Source organism: Athene cunicularia, assembly GCF_003259725.1.
Source record: "Athene cunicularia isolate RWA chromosome 4 unlocalized genomic scaffold, athCun1 chr4_part1, whole genome shotgun sequence".
NCBI classification, from domain to species: domain Eukaryota; kingdom Metazoa; phylum Chordata; class Aves; order Strigiformes; family Strigidae; genus Athene; species Athene cunicularia.
Genome location: NW_020799098.1, coordinates 30,333,127 through 30,354,013, shown reverse-complemented (window position 1 = coordinate 30,354,013; position 20,887 = coordinate 30,333,127). Strand labels below are relative to the sequence as shown.

The following is a 20,887-nucleotide window of genomic DNA, read 5'->3' as shown; positions in this document are numbered from 1 at the left end:
GTAAAACTGATGGAGCGAGTAAAGCATCTAATGAAGGTGAGGTTGAATTGACAAAGCAAGCTAAACTGCCTTAGCATTTGAAGTCAGAAAAGAACAGGGAAAAAGATAGTCTTTAGTATTCTGGGATCCAATTCTGCATGTGCCGAAGTCAAGAAAGGCTTTCCATTGTTTTCCCTTAAGTTTAATTACCAAAATTCCTGTGGTAGACCTGTAAGTGTTAAAGGTTTTATATGGGATCATGCTCACTGATTACTCCTGGAAAAGAAATATTAAAAATGCTCATACATGGAATTGGGGTTAATTTTGTCACTTCAGAAGAAGTGAATACTTGCATAGCATATCGTATCTTCTGTTCCTGGTAAGCATTTAGGAATCAGCCCAAAGGATAATGAGTGGTTTGATAACTGTACATAAGAATGTGGAAAAGATATCTGAGTGAACAGCTGATAAGTCTTGCCAGCAAAGATGTAAGATTCATTTTTCTACAGAATGCACTTAAAGTTCAACCTTGCAATAACATGCACTTTTATAGCAGAAGTAGTTAATTGGCTTACTAGAACAGGTCATAGATTGGAATCATTTGAAGTATTTAAAACAAGTTAGGTTAATGCCTAGATAACAAATTTGGATCCATCCTTCCCACTTCTCTTTGGAAAGGTGTGACATGGTTGCAGAGGTCTCTGTGTTTCCAGTAGTTCCCATGCACAATAATCTCTTTCCTAGATTACGGGAAGATCAAGTTTTGTCCTGAAATAGTGTGCCTGCAACTTTCTTGCTTTAGTTTTTCAGCAAAATAAGAACTAAAATAAAACCTCACACTTGATTTCATCACCTCTAGACATCAGAACAGAATGATTAGCCCTGGCTAGTCAAGGGTTTTCAGAGGACCAGTTATACTTTTCTCTGAAGCTTTCATCACATATAGAGATAGGATACAGAGCAGAGAGGACCAGTGATGTTATGGAGACTCTTCTTTCCCGTTTAGCATATACTCTACTAAACCAATCTTCAAGAGGACTCTCCAGAAAAAAATGGCAGAAATATTTTTTTTTCCCTTCATCATAATGTCCAAAACAAATATGCCTTTTTTTTAGCGTCTCTCATTTAACTTAATATACTAAATTAATTTACTGCTGAAAACATATGACCTACAGCTTGAACCTCTCCTGAACATGTTAGGCCCCTGAATATTATTTGAACAGGATGGTAAATAATTGCCTATAAGACACAGAGATCAGACTAGCTGCTCTGTTCCAATTCGTTTCATGCAATTCCTGTGATATTGAATCCAGGCTCATAAAAGCTCACTCAGATGGAAATTCTGAGCTGCCTAATAGAAAAAAAAAAAAAAAAAAAAAAAAAAAAAAAAAAAAAAAAAAAAAAAAAAAAAAAAAAAAAATTAAACCCCACAAGATCTAAAAAAGAAAACCTAGGAGAAAAGATAACTATATTATTGAAATTCTTTAACTCCTAAAATGCTTAAGTATGTTAAACAACTTGCAAAAGAAATAGGAATAGCAAGTCATAATTTTTAGTACTTTGTAATTAGTGATGGTCTTACCAGAATTTAACTGCTATCAGAACACTGAGATATTCAACAGAAGCCAGAAATCTCTAGCTGCAGTAGTTTTTATATGAGTTCTTGAAGATAGAGGCTATCTACAAGCACACTTTATAATAATGAAGTACTAAAGCAATCTCTAATGACATATTTTCCTTATCCTCACCGTCCTAATAACTTATTTTTTGAAATTTCAGCATAGGAGAAAAAAAAATCAGGAAACTTGCTTCAGTGTATTTGTTTGTATGCCATGCTTGTTCCTATTTATATACAAACCATTTTTGTTGTTCTCTAGAACCAGATAGATGGATGCTTCTAGTGCCAGTATTTCAGCACTGCACTGGGTTACTGTGAGTCAGTTAAGAATATTCAGGTTCTGTAAGACATATACCAATCAGGAGAGCGTGAAATACATGCTATTTGGGGGGGGTGGGGGTGGGGGGGTTATTAAACTGAGAGTTTGGATTATTTAGTCCTGTTCAAATGTAGCTTTGAAGCTATATGCACTTGTAAATGCTGTCACACACTCAGAAACCTTGGAAACCCATGAAAATTTCTTATTGCTGCTTATGGCAACACCATCTCCTGCTGCCATCATTTGTTTTCTTGATGTCCATGGAAAGTACTTCAAGACAATCCGTCGTATATCTGCAGCATCTGTAAGGGTAGGCTTTAAGCCAATATCTTTTTCCTGCTTGGATTTCAAGTCTGAATTTTGCCTTTCTTTGATGTCTTCACAAGATATTCTTACTCTCTGTAGTTCTATAAACCAAGCTCAGTACCCATACCAGGAGCTATGCGAGCTTCCACAAGTTACCCGTGTGTCAGCATCCCAATCCTTTGTTATTTTGGGGAATCCCTGAAATCTCGCCGATTCTAGTTTTCACAGAATTTCATCTTTTCCTCAGACTGAGTGCAGAGCTGCTCATCTGTGTTCAGCAATGTTTGGCATTATATTCTCAGTCATTTTGTCCTGCATATAAATGATGCATCCAGATGCCATTAGGAATTCAGAACAAATGAGTTCCATCCTTATTCTAAAAACTCTAAGAGATAAATTTGTTCTGAACTAGGTGAAGATGTCAGTTTTAGTGGTTTGACAGGTTTTGAATTATGTCAGTCCAGCCAGTTTTCAGCCCATCTCAATTTCTGCTCTTTCTGCTCACACTTTCTCAGCTTCCAAATGAGACTGCTTTGGGAAACAGTATATAAAGTCTTACTAAAGTTAAGGTACAATATATTCACTGCTTTATTGTCCATGTAGCCAGTGATTACATCTCGGAATGCAAATCAGGATGATTTGTTCTTAGTAAATCAATGTTGATTGCTCCTGATTGTCTTCCTATCATTCATGTCTTTGGATTCCAAGGTGTGCCCCATGATCTTTCCCTGGACCAAGGTGAGCTGACAAGCTTAGAGAACACTTCATACTTGGGTAGACAACCTGCCTCACAGGTTGGAATACATCCAGCTCCTCTAAATAGCCTGTTGAGTCCTCACTTGTGGTTGTTCCTCTTTTTCTAAATCATGCTAAGCCCAGATGTAAGGGAGTAGGATTTTCCTATAAAAAGTTAATCAGGATGGTCTAGATTTTTACTAGACTAGAAGTACAAAATAATGGAGAAATAAGCATAAAAAGAGCAGACTGAAAAATCTTAATCTATTTTATCTGTAGGTTGGTTTATTTCTTTCACTCTCTTTGTTACTACTAAAGGTTTTTTTTCTTTCAGCAGCTGCAAGGTGATGAGTATCCTCTACTGCTGTCACGACATTTATTCTTAAACTGAAACACAGGCAAATATAAAATAGAACTTTTATTCTATACTGCTGTCTCGAGAGACATAGCAAGTTTTTGCAACTTGCTTCATACACAGACTATTCCTCATCGAGTTCAGAATGCAAACATTGAGTTTGGAAGGTCTAAAGTACATGGGTGGTCAACGGTACTGCATTCTTCTATTCTTTTCAATGAAAACTAGGCACTGTTAGAGGGATTGGTGCAGTGTTGTTGTTTTGATAGTTGGTTGGGTGTTTTATTTTCACTAAGCCATATTTCTACTTACTTTACTTCCAAGACACAAGAAAGAATTATTAAAAATAAAAGCAATCAGCAATCTACTCTTACTGTAGCAACTCTGTAATTAAAATTTACATACAAAACTAGGGACTAATGTGTGTGTATTTAAAGTTTTGTATTTACCCTACTCATATAATTCTTTTCACAAAATCAAACTTTTTCATGTGAAATTCAGCTATTTTGTCAGAAATTTACTCTGACAGTCTGCAGACAATCTCCTTCCAAAAAAATCACCTCCTCTTTTCATGTGATGAAATGGGATTTGTTGCTTTCTAGGGTTCTTTGCACCATCATTAATGGTCAGGAAAATTTTTAAATACTTGTGAAATACTGGTTCTAGGAGAGTTGAGTGTGAACATAAAATTTAGTCAAAAGTGTTTTTGCAGAAAATATTTCATACTTGTAATAGTCCCTCCTAACTGAAATACGGAATAATTCAAAATCTTCTCAGGGGACTGGTTTTGGTATGAAAGCCAAGAGTGTACTTGGACTCTTGTGTGCTGCTTCCCTCTGGAAAGTTTTGAAAGCTTAGAAACTGTGAACTACATTTTTGTAATATGCCACACAAAGTTTGGGAAAGTTGGAACAATTCAGAAAGAAACTGTACTTTTAGGGCATGATCCTGGAGAAATACAGATAACGCCCAGCACTTCACAGAATTGGACCCACTTACTACTCTCAGGATCTTCAGTGCATCTGTCTGCAAGCTGGAGTGAGATTTTCATGGGAATAGCGTGGGAACATAGATGTTGATGAGATACTTCTTTGCTTAGTGCCTACAGAAACCAAAAATAAAATTCAGAAGTAACTAAATAAATAAAGTGATCCTGAAAGAAGACCAATTTTAGAACTTCTGGAAAACTAAGGAGCCTAAAAGGTCTTAATAGTAAATGTAGCAATTAGTAAAAGGTCTGATATAAATCCTGGCTTTTCTAGTAGATTTTATTATCATTTATGCACCTCCATATATGCACACACAGAACTGTGTCTAACAGACATAGCATAGACAGGAAGGTTATAAGTCAGGCAGCATCAGCTTGAGCCTTCGCTTACTGGAGTAATTGGCAAAAGCTCCTACTGTCTTTAGCAGAATTGTGCTCTGTATCCGTAACAATTCCTTTTTTTTCGTTAATTAGAAATATACTATCTACAGAAAAGAATGTTTGGAACTTGTGGTACATAAATGAATGGCAATATTGAATATACCCTACTTCTCAGTGCCACATAAAAAGAGTTTATAAAATAAAGGTTTTTTTCAGATAAAGCATATCCTTCACCAGCTATGGTTAGCCAGTGTTTGAATAGAAAATTATTATACCTGTCAATTAAGATGGAAAATGCAGTGTCATTGTTAAATTGTAAGAAGCTGTGTCTACTTTAACATTCACTGATTCTAACAAACAAAATCTTAGAAACAAATGTACTAAAATATGAAACTTAATGGAAAATATTCTGATATCAGAATGTAAACTACAGTAATACATAGCATGCTAGATTAGATTAAAAAAACTTAGTGATTGTAAGAAAATGCATGTATATGTTAAGATTAGTTGACTTGTTATGTGTTAATCTTTTAATATACTACACTTTTACACACAATGTGTAGAAGTCTATCACAGAACAATCAGAATACTTTGCAGAATATTTTTCTAGGCAATTTAAAGCCCCCAGACATCCCATTTAATGGTAAAGCATTATTATTTACATTTTAAAGATGAGAAAATTTAGGTGTTTGTAATATTTGTAACTAGCGGAGAGATTGTCCAACTAGTATTCTTATTCTAATACCAGACCATGACTGGCCCCAGTGGTCTTACTGTAAGAAAAGTAATAGCTAGTCTGTCATTTTAACCATGCAGGAAAGCTCATCCTAACTTTAACCTGCAGCATATATGGCTGAGCCTTAAGGTGGTGAATGGAACCCAGGATCCCCTGCAGCCAATTGCAAAATACCCCTCCTTCCTCCCAGGCTTTTAAAATACATCAACAACATGAGCAAAACTGCACAGATCTATGAGTACTTCCATTGGTTTCTGGATTTTTTTTTTACATCAAAGATCCCATCTTGATAGATAGTACCTGGGAATAAAATGGGATTACTGGACAGAGGTGGAAGAGGTGTAGTGTGTGTGTTGTCTGTGCCGGTGTCTGTCTGTAGGTATGTACTATGAAATGTTAGCTCAGGCATTACCACCTTAAGCAAGGTGTTGCAAGACTCTAAAGAAATGTAGTAGGAAGTGGTCATACCAGAGACCTGGAGTAGCACTCTTACTATTATAGTAATACTTCCAGCTGAGGAAACTATATGGCAGATGAAATATATATTTCTCTGGTTTATTAACTGTACCAGAAGAATCAAGGTTTTGGTTATATGAGCAAAGGAAATTTAAGACACAGTTGACCAGAGTTTAGATATTAAAGTAGAAATGGTTATGGTTGAATTTTTTTTTTCTCAAACAAAGAAGGGAGATTTGGTTACAAGCATTTCAGCATAAAACAGCTGTGCAGATTAATGTTTTGTTTTCTGAAGAGGTTTTACAGTGGCTTGGGGTATTTTTTAGAACTTTCATTGTTGTATTTGGATTTAAAAACCTACTTTGCATCATTTCCTTAGGCCCTTTTAGGAGACAAAGCTCCGGTTTCTTTTCCCAGTGATGAAGAAACTTCTCATTTTTACTTGTAACATATTTTTATTTATTCAGGAAAAAAAATGAGTTGTTTTCATATAAGCAATATCTTTCCAACTTTTTTTTAAATCAATTATCTCGAAAGAAACAGACGTTGTTGAGTGAACTAAAAAGCAAGTTTCATTACTTTTTCATGCAAAAGATATCTTTTTATTTTACTGCTTCTGTCTATCACCCACAACCTTGACAAGTGCTTAAAGGTTAGCACACTGCATATGCAGAGAACACTCAAAAGAATTCATTCCATTTCAACTCTTTTCCTTAGATGACCTAGAGAAATACTTAGTAAGGTCATAGTAATGGTGTCTGGTGATTTTTAAGCTCACACTCATTATGCATGTATGTTGGAGCACGAACAAACTGAGATGACAAGAATATGGTGAAATAAGCAAACAAGATCTGGGTAGCATATTTTAGTGTTCCCTTCTTTTCTACCTCCTCCTCCTACCCAAGGCAAAGCCACTGCCTTGTTGTGTGCTTCTACTCCTTGCCATTTTTCTTGTAAAAGCAAATAGGATGGTTTATGTTAATCTGTATTGTTCTATATTTTAGTAAATGAAGAAATAAACCATATCTAGCTGACTTGGTGATAACTTACTGAAATGCATTAATTTGCAGTTAGTTTCTTATGCTCACACCTGCTACCTTCCAGAGTTAGACACATTTTTTTGCCACAAGAACACTGACTATCACAAACCTAACACTGTTTCTGTCTAGCATGCTACCCCCCACCTTTCTTCATCTTTTCATGATTAGCCTCACTATTATGTGACTCTCAAGCTTCCTGAGCAAAGAACTATTATGTACTGCAGAAAGTAAAGGTTTCATCATCATAGAAGAGAGGGAGAGGGAGAGGGAGAGGGAGAGGGAAGGTGTCAATAGTTCCTGCCCTCCCAGCAGGTGTCAGTAAGTTGCTGCAGTGCTCTACACCTGATCTTCATTTTCAGAACATAAAGGTGAACACAGTGAGGCCTTCCTTGACCAGTATAAATACCAGTCCTTCATATATAATATTCAAGAAACTCAAATATTATTTTATTGCTGCTAGTGAGATCTGAATTTAGGAGACTAACTTTAGTGGTATTCAAAAATGTAGATAGCAATCAACCATTGGATTTGGGCTGACCTTACAGAAAGATCATTAGAATCAGATTGCTCATTTACAGATCTGATGATTTGTATTGCTAACCTTTTCTCAGCTCATAAACACGCAGCTTCTGTGTTATGATAGACTCTGGCACCTGCAGCAATGAGATGAGCTTCCTAATTCAAAATTAGTAAGAGTTACTTGTTTTTCTTGGAATGAAGGGTAATGGTTCCTTGGTTTTCTTTGAGGTTTTTGTTGGTTTTAATTTCTCCTTTTACTCTGCAAGTAGGTGATCAAAGGTATTTAGTAACTTAGAGTTATCATGCAACAAATTTTACTTTCTTTCATCACATGATTGAAAGAATTTATGTACATGAAACATAGATTTATTCCAAGGTTGTAAGTTTTATACATAAGGAGATGAGAAAAGGCTGAAAGCACCTGTGATTCCTGTCAGCCATGTAGAAGCATTCTCCAGATTTAAGGGCTTTAAGGCAAAATCACACTTGTAGACATTACATGATGTTGAAACAAATGGGAAACATGAGACTTTAATTATCTTTTGCTGCCGCCTTATAGAGCTGGGTGCCCTCTGGTTCCCAAGTAGTTCAGCTTTGCCAGTGTTTCAGGGTTTATTGATGTGTTTGTTATTGTAAAAGGTTTTATAAGATAAATGTTAACTAAACAGATTACTTCTTAGCTTGAGAAAAAAGCTCTCTGTGTAAATGAACCCTAATAGAAGCTCTGATGATTGATGAAAAGCATGAGCACTCTTGGGACTGCTCCAGTTCTAGAGGTAGTGTGTCACATTATCAGCTTTGGTGTTAACATTCAAGTTATGTTTTCTTTAGGGAAGAGATACATATGTTTGGTGGAAATGGAGGAAGCACAGGTTTTGTTATTACCAAAAAATATATAAATGTTCCTCAACATTAACTAAAATTTAATTGACCCCTCTTTTAAGTAATGATGTCCACCTGCATAGTTAAAGAGCAGTTCAAGTGGAAATCGAGTTCCTTATCTCATGATCTCCTGGAAAGTATCAAAACTGAGTTTATTTTACACATTTATTTTTATTCCAAGTCCTTATATGCAAATAAGCTGAGATCTAACAGTTGCTAATTTTTTTTAAAATCATAATTGTTTCACAAACTGTGTGATGGTAACCCTCAGGTATTTAGCAACTTGCAGCTGCTGCTCTGAAGACTTCAGCATCCCTAAAGAGAAGGGACTTAATTCTATATTATGGCCAAATTCTACTTAATAGTCTGGACAAGCTGCAGACAGGCTATTGTCTTATCTGTCATATAAACCAGTTGTATGTGGTCCTAACAGATTTCAGAGAATTGGGAGCTTACCCACATCTGTGGAAATTCTGTAATAACACCAAACAGAACACAAGACAGTGATCCTGCATCTTTGTTTTGGACTTCCAACATGGCAAGAGACACACTGCCAGCTGAATTATGAAGACACAGGAAGTTACCAGACCACCCCAAGTGCAGGCTCTTGGCAAGTGCGTCATGGAAGGAGAACTGCCAACTATCCAGCACTAACTAGAAGGAGTCTCTGTGCATGACCTCAGTGGCATAAAGAGGCTCAAGCAAACAGAACTATCCAGTCAGAAAGCAAACTAGTTGGGGAGAGGCATACAACTGACTGGAGGAGAACATATGCAGGCAAGCATACAGCTTTGTACTTCCACTACAACTAAATTCATAGTGTTGTCATAAATTTAGCCAGAGACCTCTGAATGTGACATTAACTTCTTTTTAAAATTGAGTTAAATGGTGCAGCTTTATTGTTGGGTGGATTTTAATTGCCTTCTGCTCTACTTTTAGTAATTGCAATCTTTAGTAAAATGACAGACCACAAAGAAAGACCTTGATGAATTCCCCTTCTAAAACTGGTCCGTCCTGAAAGTTGATGGGTTTGGTTTTTCTCTTTCTTTAGCCAGATTAAAAAAAACAAACCAAACCAAACAAAAAATTGTGGAGAGCTGAAAACTTCCTTTAAAAATTTATACATTTAATAAAATAATGTTTTGTAAATAACTCTGGATTATAAACTAATCATTCTAGGATTTTCTTCTACATTATTGCTATGATTTCAGTTCAGTGCTAATACCAAAAGATTGCTTTAATTAGTATTTCCAGAAGGATTTTCTACATGTTTACTCTCTTAATCTGGTTTATTAACACAAAAGGCTTTGGTTTCAAAAAAATTGAAATTTTCCAGTAGAGATATCTATTCAGTATTTTGTTGAAAAGGGAATATTAACAGGAAATTTCTGGTTATGGACTGCAGTATTTCTCTGATTTCAAATCATCTGAATGATCATGGATTTTTTTCTTCTGTAAAATAACCCACTTAATTTTAACTACTATTTATCCAAATTAAGAAAACTGAAGCATACATTCTAAATAAAATGTCTACTTAAGGACTCTGGATGTTATAGAACATACACTCTTTGATACATAATGCTTAAAATTTGTTTTCTGCCTGGGTATTGTTGAACTCAGTTTTCAGGTACAATATTGCTCTTGTTTACTGGAATAGAGAGTTCTCTGTCATCTGGTTCATTAGTCTTTGCTTGGTAATTGTATATTGTGTTGATATTGCTTCCTTTCTTTCTTGTCAGAAGTTCAGTAGATCTCTCTTCTTCAGTAGATTTTAGGGTTTTGGGTGTTTTGATCATCTGAGTAGAAAGAAGACAACAGATATATATTTCGATCTATATAGCTGTTTCTGGTCTTAAAATCAACAATACTGTTTAAAAAATAAATATAACATCCATTTTTACATTTGCAAGCTTTGGCGGTTAGTCTCTTTTCTGTTTCTCATGTGATATAGGGCTTCCAGTTTTTTAGAATAAGAACATGAATTTGCTCTTGAAACAAATAATTTCAGTGAAAACACAATTCTTACTAACACTTTTTTGCATAAAAGCAGCATCTACTAAGGTGAGAATTTAGACCATGATTTTTAATATCAGGAATAAAAGGTGATTACCATAAAAGCTTTTCAAAAAAATAAGGTAGGGGGTTTATAGCAGCATGAGCTCAGCAATTGCGAGTCACCTGTTCACAGTTATTATGAAAGCTGGGTTTTCCCTTTCTAGTCAAATCGCAGTATGCTGTTTGTCCTGGAGTGTTCCCTCCACCCTGGACAGTAGAAGATACTGTCTCCACAGGCAAAATTGTAGACAAATGATTGCAAATAAGGATGTGTTAGATCATTAGGAAGAAAATTTCCCAGCATGTCTATTCAAATGCATACCTGAAAAAAGACTGAATAACTGACAGCCTTCTATGATGGAAGGGCTTTGTAGAAAACCCATCATGGTTAGATGGCAGTATTGAAAATGTGATTCACATATGGCCAAATGCACTTTATCTTCTGTAATCTGAAAAAAGGAGAACTATTAACTATTGTGGGGAAAAAAGTGTGTTTAATATCTTTAGAATAAGGATGCTATATCTTGTCTGGAAAATTGGAATATAGATTCACTCCTGGTTTATGAGATACTATAAAAATAAATAGATATTACTAGATCCTTACTGCAGAAATTCTATGTTACATGCTTCTCTGAAGTAACATGCCAGTTTATACAGACCTTTGCCATCTAGTGTAGCCCTTCACAGACAAGTCAGTCATGATAGAGCTGTTTATGTTATGTGAGTGCAAGGAAACAAAAAGATAGCTAGTTGAATTTTATACATAATGGCTTTGTCTGCAGGTTTAGAATAGGGATGAAAAAAAACCCCATCTTTGCACTACAGTTAAGGGAGAGCCAAGCTGTGTTCAGGTCAGACTGGATGTGACTCAGCTTTTTATGATGGCAGTCTTGCAGCTCAGCATACCCTCAGCACTGCTCCCAAATGCACTCTCTCTTCTTTGCAGATAATATAATACCTCCCCCTTTCACCACCAAGACACTGCACACATCCTCCGACTATAACTCTTCTAATCTGGAAAGCTACGATGCTAATTTTTTTAGCCCACTTCAGGGATGAAATATATGAATTTTGAGTCTGTAATGGAGGGAATCTAATTTGGGAAGAGGGGAGAGATTCTTCCTTTCTCTTTTCATAGTGAAAAACTACACATGCCCAAATGAATGGTTGCTCTGTGAGATTGTGGGCTTTGTTGACACATTTACCTCTCTTCTCTGTTAAAATATTCTTAAGAAACTCAGAAAGAAATAGATATTTTTACTTTGGTCAGACAAAGATTTTCATTTGTGCTGAAATTTTAAGTTTTGATTTACCAGAATTTTCCACCATTTTTTTTTCTTGCTGGAAGACAGCTTTTCCACCTAACTTCTAATGAAATTCACAGGATGTGGTTATTTAACCCAGTGTTACTGGTAATCATTTATAGCTGAGCCAGGCAACTGCAACTTTAAAGAAAAATGTCCAATAGAGTGGATTTGTGTTTTACAGTTATATTTGCAGACATAATATATTTACAGGGAAAGAGTTGCAATATCGTAGGGATGCATCAAAAAAAATATTCGATATGACATTGTAAGTAAGGTTTTCATAGGTTAAAACTCAAATTCTCTAATTTAAAAGAAAATCCTGAGTATATTTCAGCAATGGTCTGAGAGGGGCTTTTGATTTTTTTACTTTTTCTTTCTCGGTGCTAAGAGCATATAGTATTAAAAATATAGAGAGGAGCCTGATTTTAGGGGTGTATTTGTTGAAATCTGTGAAGGGGGTGTAAAGAGAGCATGTGCCTGCTTTTTAAAAAAAAAAAAATACATCATGGCCAGATCATGTGGAAATTGTTAGTCCAGTTTTTTTAGTTCTGTGAGGAGAGTGAGAAATAATGTGAAGTTACAGTGAACCCATCTGGCCGAGCAGGAAAATCCGGTTTAATTGCTCCATTGCCAGAAGTGTTAAATCACTTCCTGGGAATGCAATTCATTTGGAACATATGGAACTCGTTGGAAGAAGGTCTCCAGTGAATTCAAAACTACTGGAGATGAGAGCATTTCTCATAAGTAACAATCATGTTTTCCCACTGGGCAGCATGTAAGCGGTATGCGTAGCTGTATTAATGAAAAACTAAACCAATAGTAGGACTGTCCGAGATCTTGTTGAACAAGGGTTGCTTGTGGTTTACTTTATTTCAAATTTTCAGGAAATGCTATGTTCATTTAGGATTTTTTTTTCGCAGCTTTTAAGCAGCAATAGAACATTCTGACAGAACTTTTAGCTCAGTTTACATCTTGATTACACTCTGTTTAGAAACATATTTGAAAGTATCATCCAAGATGATTTTGTGGATAAAGAGGGTAGGTTTTTGGGGTGTTCTTTGGTTTGTTTTTTTTTAATCAGGGACTTTACATTTACTATATATTTTTTAAAAAGTAGGAAGGTTTTCAATTTTTCTGTAAACTAAGCAAATCTAAACCTTTGACTAAAAATATGACATTTGTAAGAGTTCTTAAAACTGTAAAGAATTAGTAAGACTTGCTTATTTATATACATTATTTAAAGAAAACATCTTTCATAATTTATAATGGATTCAGGATTTATAAGTATGCCGCAGTACCATGTTCTGAGTCAAGTATTCATGTTATTTGCAGTCTTTAAAATAAGAATATTGCTATTCTTCAGAAAAAAAAAAAAAAGCTTCCTATTCTGTTCTAAAGAAAATATTTTACTTACATTTATTTGATACTACTACAAGGGAGTTTTTAGAGATAATTTGTTTTTTCTTTTTTTTACTCGGGTTCACGTGAATTTGAGAAAATATTTGGTTCTTGCAAAATACGATACTTTTTTTCTTGTGCAGTTAATCAATAAGACCAAATCAGACAAAATTAGTTCTTCTAATTTTAAAAGCACATAAAGGAAATGGAACCATGTTTTGCTGAAAAAATGGGCTAAGTCTGATATCAAGATAAAAAGTGAGACAATAAAAGGAAATCTCTATATTTACATAATGCACTATGGGGGACCTGGAGTAGTGAAAAATTACTATCTGTCACCACCATAGGAAATCCTCCTAACTGTGCTAGTAAAACTTACATACTTTGTGATGCTATATCATTTTGAATGTATTTCTTTATCTCAGTGGTCTAGCATTATTTTTTTTTCCCATGCACCTGAGTTGATTTAAAATTCTTACTTTTGGTAAATTGCATAATCCACATTCGTCTCTCTAGGATTGGTTTTAAGGAATTGCTGCAAGATTACTGTAAGAGTGTAGGAAGTACTTCTATCTATAAACCTCACTCTGTCTTTAAATTTTCTGGAACTTAGAGTGCTTCTTCATCCTACTTTACAGAAGTACTAATTTTGTGATTTACACATCTGCCCTGAGGCATTATGGTTCAATTATGTATTGCCAGCTACAGCTTTTTACCTGGGCTAAACCAACTGTACAACTCTTAACAACTTTTAGGACTACCATCTACCAGATTTACTAAATGTATGTCTGGTTGTAAATCAACATGTTTTAGTGATCATCAACTACAAACATAATATATTTCCTGAGAAATAACTTGAATTTACAAATGGCAAGATTAACATTGTTTTAAAATCTGATATGCTGGGATGAAAAAAATCTGCATGCTGATATGAATAATGATGGGACCTGATTCAGAAGTGTTCATTCAGGCCAAGGGCACTGACAGTGATTTACACTGCAGGTATAGACAACGTGATTAAAGTCCATTTAAGTCTGTCATAAAGCTACCAGAGAAATTACCTTCCATACTTGTCACTCTATCATATTGCTATTGAGTCCTGTAACTGCTTTCCTGCCGTTCACTGAATCACAGCTTTTCATCTTGGCCTTGTATTTTAGACCTTACAAAGGCTGTCCCTCTCAAACTGCTGTCTGTTTTCCATGACACAGCTTATGATTTCAATGCTGACACTGTTGCAACATCTCCAGTCATCTCAATGTTTTCTTCTAAGCTTTTCTTAGACGAATCCATCACACTTTTTTTTTTTTTTTAATGGGTAACAAAACTCAACATTAAAATGTCATAATAATCTATGTCCATCTCTCCTTCATTTGTCCTGACCCTTCTATTCAATTTACACTAGTGGGTTTTTTTCTTCTGTTTGTTTTTCTTTCCCTGATTGTTTACTTGTTTCTCACCTTCCCCTCTTTACAAAGTTCTCTCTTTCAGATTTCCTTCTCAGGTAAATGATAGTAGTGAATCTGGGGGTTTCTTATTTTTCTTAGCCAGTATAACCACTTAGGTCTGGGAAAGAGAAGAAAATTATATACTGGTTTTCAAAATTCTATCTTTTTTTTTTTTTTTTTTTTTTTTTGAGTCTATACATGATACACTTTCTGTTTCTTTATAACTGGTACCTTAATTCATTGTGTGATTTTATTGTTTCTTGGGCAAACTTCCTTTAGGCTATGGAATTAATGCCTTTGCATTACTGGAGCAAAATGGTGCTTTGTCTGAATAAAAATGTGTTTGCAAAAAGCAAGGGAAATGTTTTTCAAGCAAGGGGCTGCTGTTTTGAATAATATTAGTCTGATAGTATAAGATTTTTGAATGTCAGACTCAAGCAACAGATATTTAACTAGTCAGAGTGCAGGTGGAACAGAAAGAATCACAAAACAATCCTTATGGCGGTTACTAACCTGTAAGGTATTTATTAATATGTATTGTCTAAAACATGTTCTATTTCAAATTTGTACAAAATATCATCCAGGAAATTTTATAAAATAATATTTTATATAGTAAGACAAATCAAATCCTGAAATGAAATTTTCAAAGTCTATTTCGAGACCTCTATAGGAAGTCTGAAACTGGTTGTTTTATGATTTCTGTCCATCACTCCCATCTTTTTATTTCCTGTGAAAACTACAGCAGGAAAATCTGAACAAAGGCTAGGCTGACACAAGTGAAAGGGATGTAAAATTGATACCTTAACTCACGTGGCGGTTCTGCATACATTGCATACCCATTCCTGTTTCTCATCCAGCCTTTCTTACCTTTATCATATCTGCACATTCTTTAATTCTGTTTATATGTGTACCATATAAATTCCATTTTGCTAGTAATTCAATCTATAACCTACTTATTTCAGGAAAAATACACTCAGAAAGTTGTTCTGCATTAGTCTAAAAGAAAAGCATAATCTGAAAGAAAATTGCAAAACCCCACAATTTTTCAAGTCCAAAACAAATTACAGCCAATATGAAAACACTTTTATTACTTGTCACTGAAAAATTATATGGAAAGTAAGAAATTGTTAGGTAATATAACAACATACATTTGAGTTTGACTAACTATATAGAGTCAATGGCAGAACTTTACTTGAATTCTGCAGAAGAAAGATTTGGCATTTTAGTCTCATCTTCAGTCACACAGTTTTTGTCTTCACGCCTTCAGAATTATTTAGTAATTTCCTAGTGGAATTTTGTGGGCATGTATTCTAGGATGATTATTTCAAAATACAATTGTTGGAATATTTTATTAACTCCCTTCTCTTCTAGTCCTTTTTTTTTAACAGTAATTAGTTTCATAGTAGAGTATAAGACACATAAATGGGAACTGTATGTTTCTCTCCTGAATGCTTAACACAGTTGAGACCTCAGTTCTTTACAGACCTTCTGGACACATAAAAACTACCTTAGATTTTATAAGGTTTCCCTAATATTTTTTAACAGTGGTATCATTTATTCTTTTCTTTCAGGCTATGCCAGCTATTTCAGAGAAGGAGAAGGCTGGTGAGTAAATATTTACTTGTTTTCTCATTTCCTTGTATTTGTTTCGTGGAATATAGTGTTACTTAACTAAGTGATAAAAGACAGGCTTCAGCTGTGTGGTTTCAAATGTGTAGGATGACAGACCTGACAAATGTCTGTGTAAAGGTTATTTATTGTTTCCTGAATAGGATATTTTCTCTTTCTGAAAAGCAGTACCGCCTTCTGGGTGATACTAATAAAGATGTTTGAAACTATCCTACAAAATACCCAGTTGAATTGCAGCTGTCCCTTACATGTCAGTCTTCCTCTAGGTACTAACTTGTTACTTGGCGTTAAAATCTACTTTGATTTATTTGATGTCTCGGTTAACAAATATGGATGTCAATGGGTTTGTTCAAGTCAGTGGAATTTGATGACCTAGTGTGAACTTTACTGTCTGTCTTTAAGCATGGCAGGAAATTTCAGTTATCTGGAGTATTTCACTAGAGAGAACAATTTTTATTATAACTAAGTACTTCCAGAATATTGAAAGGTTGTTTTCCTATTCTTTTCTGGTTTATATGTTCTCTGAGCGCTATACATACTTTGGTGTTTGTATGTGAAATCTATTAGTGATTGTTTGCTACACCCTGTCAAATGGGGGTATTGTTATGATAAACAGTAGGGAACACTCCACTCTTAGCACTACAGATCTCCAGAATCCCTGTTGGTTTCTTCATCATTTATTTTAATTGATAGTTTGCTACTGTGTTTCAAATATAGCTTGAAAAATACCTCAAAATGTCTAAATGCCACTTGTCATTCTAATTTATGTCTGATTTTTGTTGGTGGAATTTTCTTACATTATCCTGGTTTGGATTATTTATTTTCTTTTACTTATTAAGGGAGAGGAATAGGTTTAAAAAAAAAAAAAAAAAGTTTTTGAGATAAAAGCCACAGTGCTAATCAGTACTGTAAAAGCTATGGATCTGTCTGGTCAGGATGTTGCTATTTTAGCTGTTGAAGTTCATAAATAATTCCCAAACTGTGACCCATATTTAATAAGCATTTTCTTTTATAGATTTCACAGGTGGTATTATTTCTTTTTGTGAGGCAGTTTGTATTTGTACACATCCTTTAAATTATGTTCAGACATGCAAAGTGATTATAACTGGCCTTACTATTTGCAGCTAATTTCAAATACTTTGTTAAGCAGCCATGGAACTTTAGGTTTTTGTACATCTTTAGCAATTATGTACCATGTAAGATTAAAAACTATCTAAAAATCATTTAAAAATCTTCAGGGCACAGGAATACCCCAGTTTTATACTAGAGGAAGAGAGATGCAAAAAATATTTGACATAGCTGATGGCTTGTAAAATCAGGAGGCTCTATGCTTACTTCTTGGGCATCAAAACTATCTATCATGTCAGTGGTGATGACATGAAATAAATGTATTTTTTGCATACATTTTATAACCTGTACATATGCATATGAATCTGTCTCTCTATTCCTTCTTCCTGTCCAGACTTCAGTGTTATGGGTTTTGTAGACAGCATTATATTTAGCATTACAAGTACTAGGTGGAACTCCATGCCAGTATGGAGTCAGTTTGCTGACATTTCCATGTATGTGAACACAAGCTAGACTGTGAATAGACATGCAGATGCTTTTCAATCAGTTTTGGCTTTTACAGCTCAGAAGCTCAATAGGTTGTGATGGGGTTTTTTGGAAATATTAAGCATGCATTAGGGAGATGATTATTTAAATCAGACCTATTGACTGAAGTCAATTTGTTCTCGGGGTAGTTAGTGCTATTGTTTTTAAAATGCATTTGGATCTTGATTCAGACCTTCAGGTCTCATATTTTGTGATTTAACCAGCCGTTGTTTGATCACTGTTGCTTATACTTCACCAGATAAATGGCATTGAATAAGACTCATGAATGACAAAGCTGTAAGATGTGAAAACCTTCAAAAAATAATATAGCATATTTGCATGCCTGCTGTAAGAGAACAAAACAAATAGTGATTTTGATATTTATTTGGAAATACCAACAATCTAACTCTTTGTAGTTTATATTATTACAAACAGACTAAAATATATTAGAAAATTTTACAGAGCAAAAAGTAGTTGTTTATTTTACTACTGACAATGATAATATCACAGTCAGTAGAAAGATTATATAGCACTGTATTAAAATTGAGTTTAAAATGCACTCAAAATGGCTATTCAAACATCTTTGCTTATTTTGAAAACTTGAAGTAATGATTTCTTGTAGCTCCTTTTTTCCTACTTAATACTATTTGTTTTCATCTGGGCCTGGAATGAGAAATACAAGAAAGTAGAAAGGCTGTTATTTCAATGTTTCTGGTTCAGAAATTCTATATACATAAATAAAAACCTGTTATTACTAGATTTTCTATTCTGTAGACTACAGATACTTTGATACTTTCAAGTGCTTTTCCTATGGGTAACCAAATATTTAGATCCTTAAATGGACCAAGCTGTTTAAGCATCTTAGAAGTTCACACATTACTCTTTATCTTCATAGCAGATGTTGATCCTTGAAATTAAATATTTTATCAATTTTATATATTTTCCAACACACAGTAAATTTTGACTACATTAAATACAAACTTGCAGATGGAATACTTAAAAAAAAAAAGTTGAAAACTGCACACACACACTATTTTTAGAGAAAAAACAAACATAATATGAAAACTTTGCTACTTTTGTCAATTAATAACTCAGGAGTTGCATAACCAGGTTGAGGTTCTTTTTACAGTGGAAAGTGCAGTAAAAATTGCAATTGCAGAGTCCCTTTGGCAAAAATCTATAAATGATCAGTGTTTTGAGCAGAACATCAGTCATGCCTAACTGTGTACACTATTGCTTCAAGCTGCATGAGATAGGGCATTGCGAATGATGCGAATGATGTACTATGGCATAAGCTATTTCTGAGAAATGTATTTTTAAGAAATTTCAATATTACTGATGTTTCTGGCAATGGTGAAAAAAAAAAAAATCTTTCCAAATAACTTTTTTTGAGGTAGAAGCTAAGATCAAGCAACATGCACAGTCAGGGAAAACGATGGCTCAAGCCAAGAGATGACTCAGGGCTGTGACTACTGGCACCTAAATAAGGAATGCGGGCCAGCAGCCAGCTTCAAAAGTCTTTTTTCAGATGCATCTGTTTTTCTTTTGAGTAATTTATGTATTCCATGCCTTTACTTACCTTGCTGACTGTTGTGAATTTTATTCTTCAATTCTGTCCACAAACTATGAAGAAATTTGGGGGATGGAGAGCTCATCTCACCTGTCAATAATGAAGGTGTCTGGGTCAGACTTAGTGGTGTTGGCTTCATTTATAGTCTAAAAATAAGTAGCTTATGAACCTTTGGTTCACCTGGCTATATGTCAGCATTTGGTTTACTGATATGAGTCACACATGAGACTTCATGAATGCTATTGGTTAACTCTCCACTAACTGTAGAGTCAAGATGGTTCCTAACACAGATACCAATATTCAGTACGATGAATCCACTGTGAGGTTCTTAATTCAGTTTCTTGAACACTGTTCCCAAAACAGAAGTATTGCCTAAGTCTCTTTGTGGACCTACTTCATGATTTCCCAATTTATCCTCAAATATTTGTAGGGAATAATGAACTCTGTGACTTGGAAACATTGCTACAACAGAGTCAGCAGGAGAGGTAGAATGAACATCCACATCTGTTCAGGGACTAGCATAGTTTATTTCTCTTGAGGTGATGAAACTATGTGCTATCACATAAACAGGGCAGAAGGTTTAGTCTAGCTCTAAATAAATATTAAATAAATATTAACACACTGGTCCATAATTTTCAGTATTATAATAAATATTTTTCTCTGCATGTAAAACAACTGCCCTGTGGTATTTTGGTTGAACACACATTTAGGAGAATTGCTGCTCTAAAAATAAAATAAGGGGGTTTAAAGTCATTGAGTACTGAATTTTAGTTATTAAGTACAAACTTGGATCATTTAAAAAACAGAACACATTACTTGATACGAAAAAGCAAGTGACGCTACTCATCTGTAGCAGTAAAAGTTTCCTATCAGAATAGCAAGTGAACATGCTTGTAAGAGCTTTAATGATTCTACCAAAATATTCCCTCTTGTGTTAAAGATATATTATGGAAAAAGTATACAAGCTCTTTGGGTAAATCTCAGTACTCTCTCTAACTAGTAGGTTAGAGAAGTCTACTTCAGCACAAACAAAAGTGTCAGGTTTTGACATGTAGTAGACAGATTTGATAGCCCATTTCTCATCTCTGTTTCGGTGATCAGCAAGCAAAGAGGATAACATATCAAGCATAGTTGAAGACGGCAGCCTCATGGGATCTCTGGCCAATGTAAAGTATTTGAAAACTCCCCAGCGTTAGTATTACAATATGGGCCTAGTAGTGAACAAGTCTCATTTTCTTTCTGTATCTCCTCTAGATTTCTGGTAAAGATACTATTTAATAAAATGCAGGCTCAGTGTCCTTTGGTGTTAATTTCCCTGGTTGCCTTTGCTTCACAAGGAAGGCAGATACACAGACAGTTGAAGGGACCTTTTATCGGCAGGGTGTTTCTTCTCACAGACTCTGTGTCAGGCAGCAGAGGACACTCGGTGCTTGGCCCCATGATAAGCTGCAGAACAGAAGGTGATGGAGTAAGAACAAGGCGGGTTGGGCCCATCTGTGCAAACTCCTAGTGGGAGGACCTTGAAAATCCAGTAGCAACAGGTTCACTGTCATTAAACGAAGCACATAAAAGA

The 20,887-nt window shown here is 34.9% G+C and overlaps 1 protein-coding gene across 1 annotated transcript in view; it reads left to right on the top strand.

Annotated features, from left to right (window-relative positions):
* The window catches only part of DLC1 (DLC1 Rho GTPase activating protein), a 232,739-nt gene that overhangs the window by 81,191 nt on the left and 130,661 nt on the right, over nt 1–20,887 (top strand). Inside the window, exon 5 of the mRNA XM_026846700.1 lies at nt 16,094–16,127. Within this exon, the coding sequence (XP_026702501.1) occupies nt 16,094–16,127 (34 nt within the window). The remainder of the gene's footprint in view (nt 1–16,093; nt 16,128–20,887) is intronic.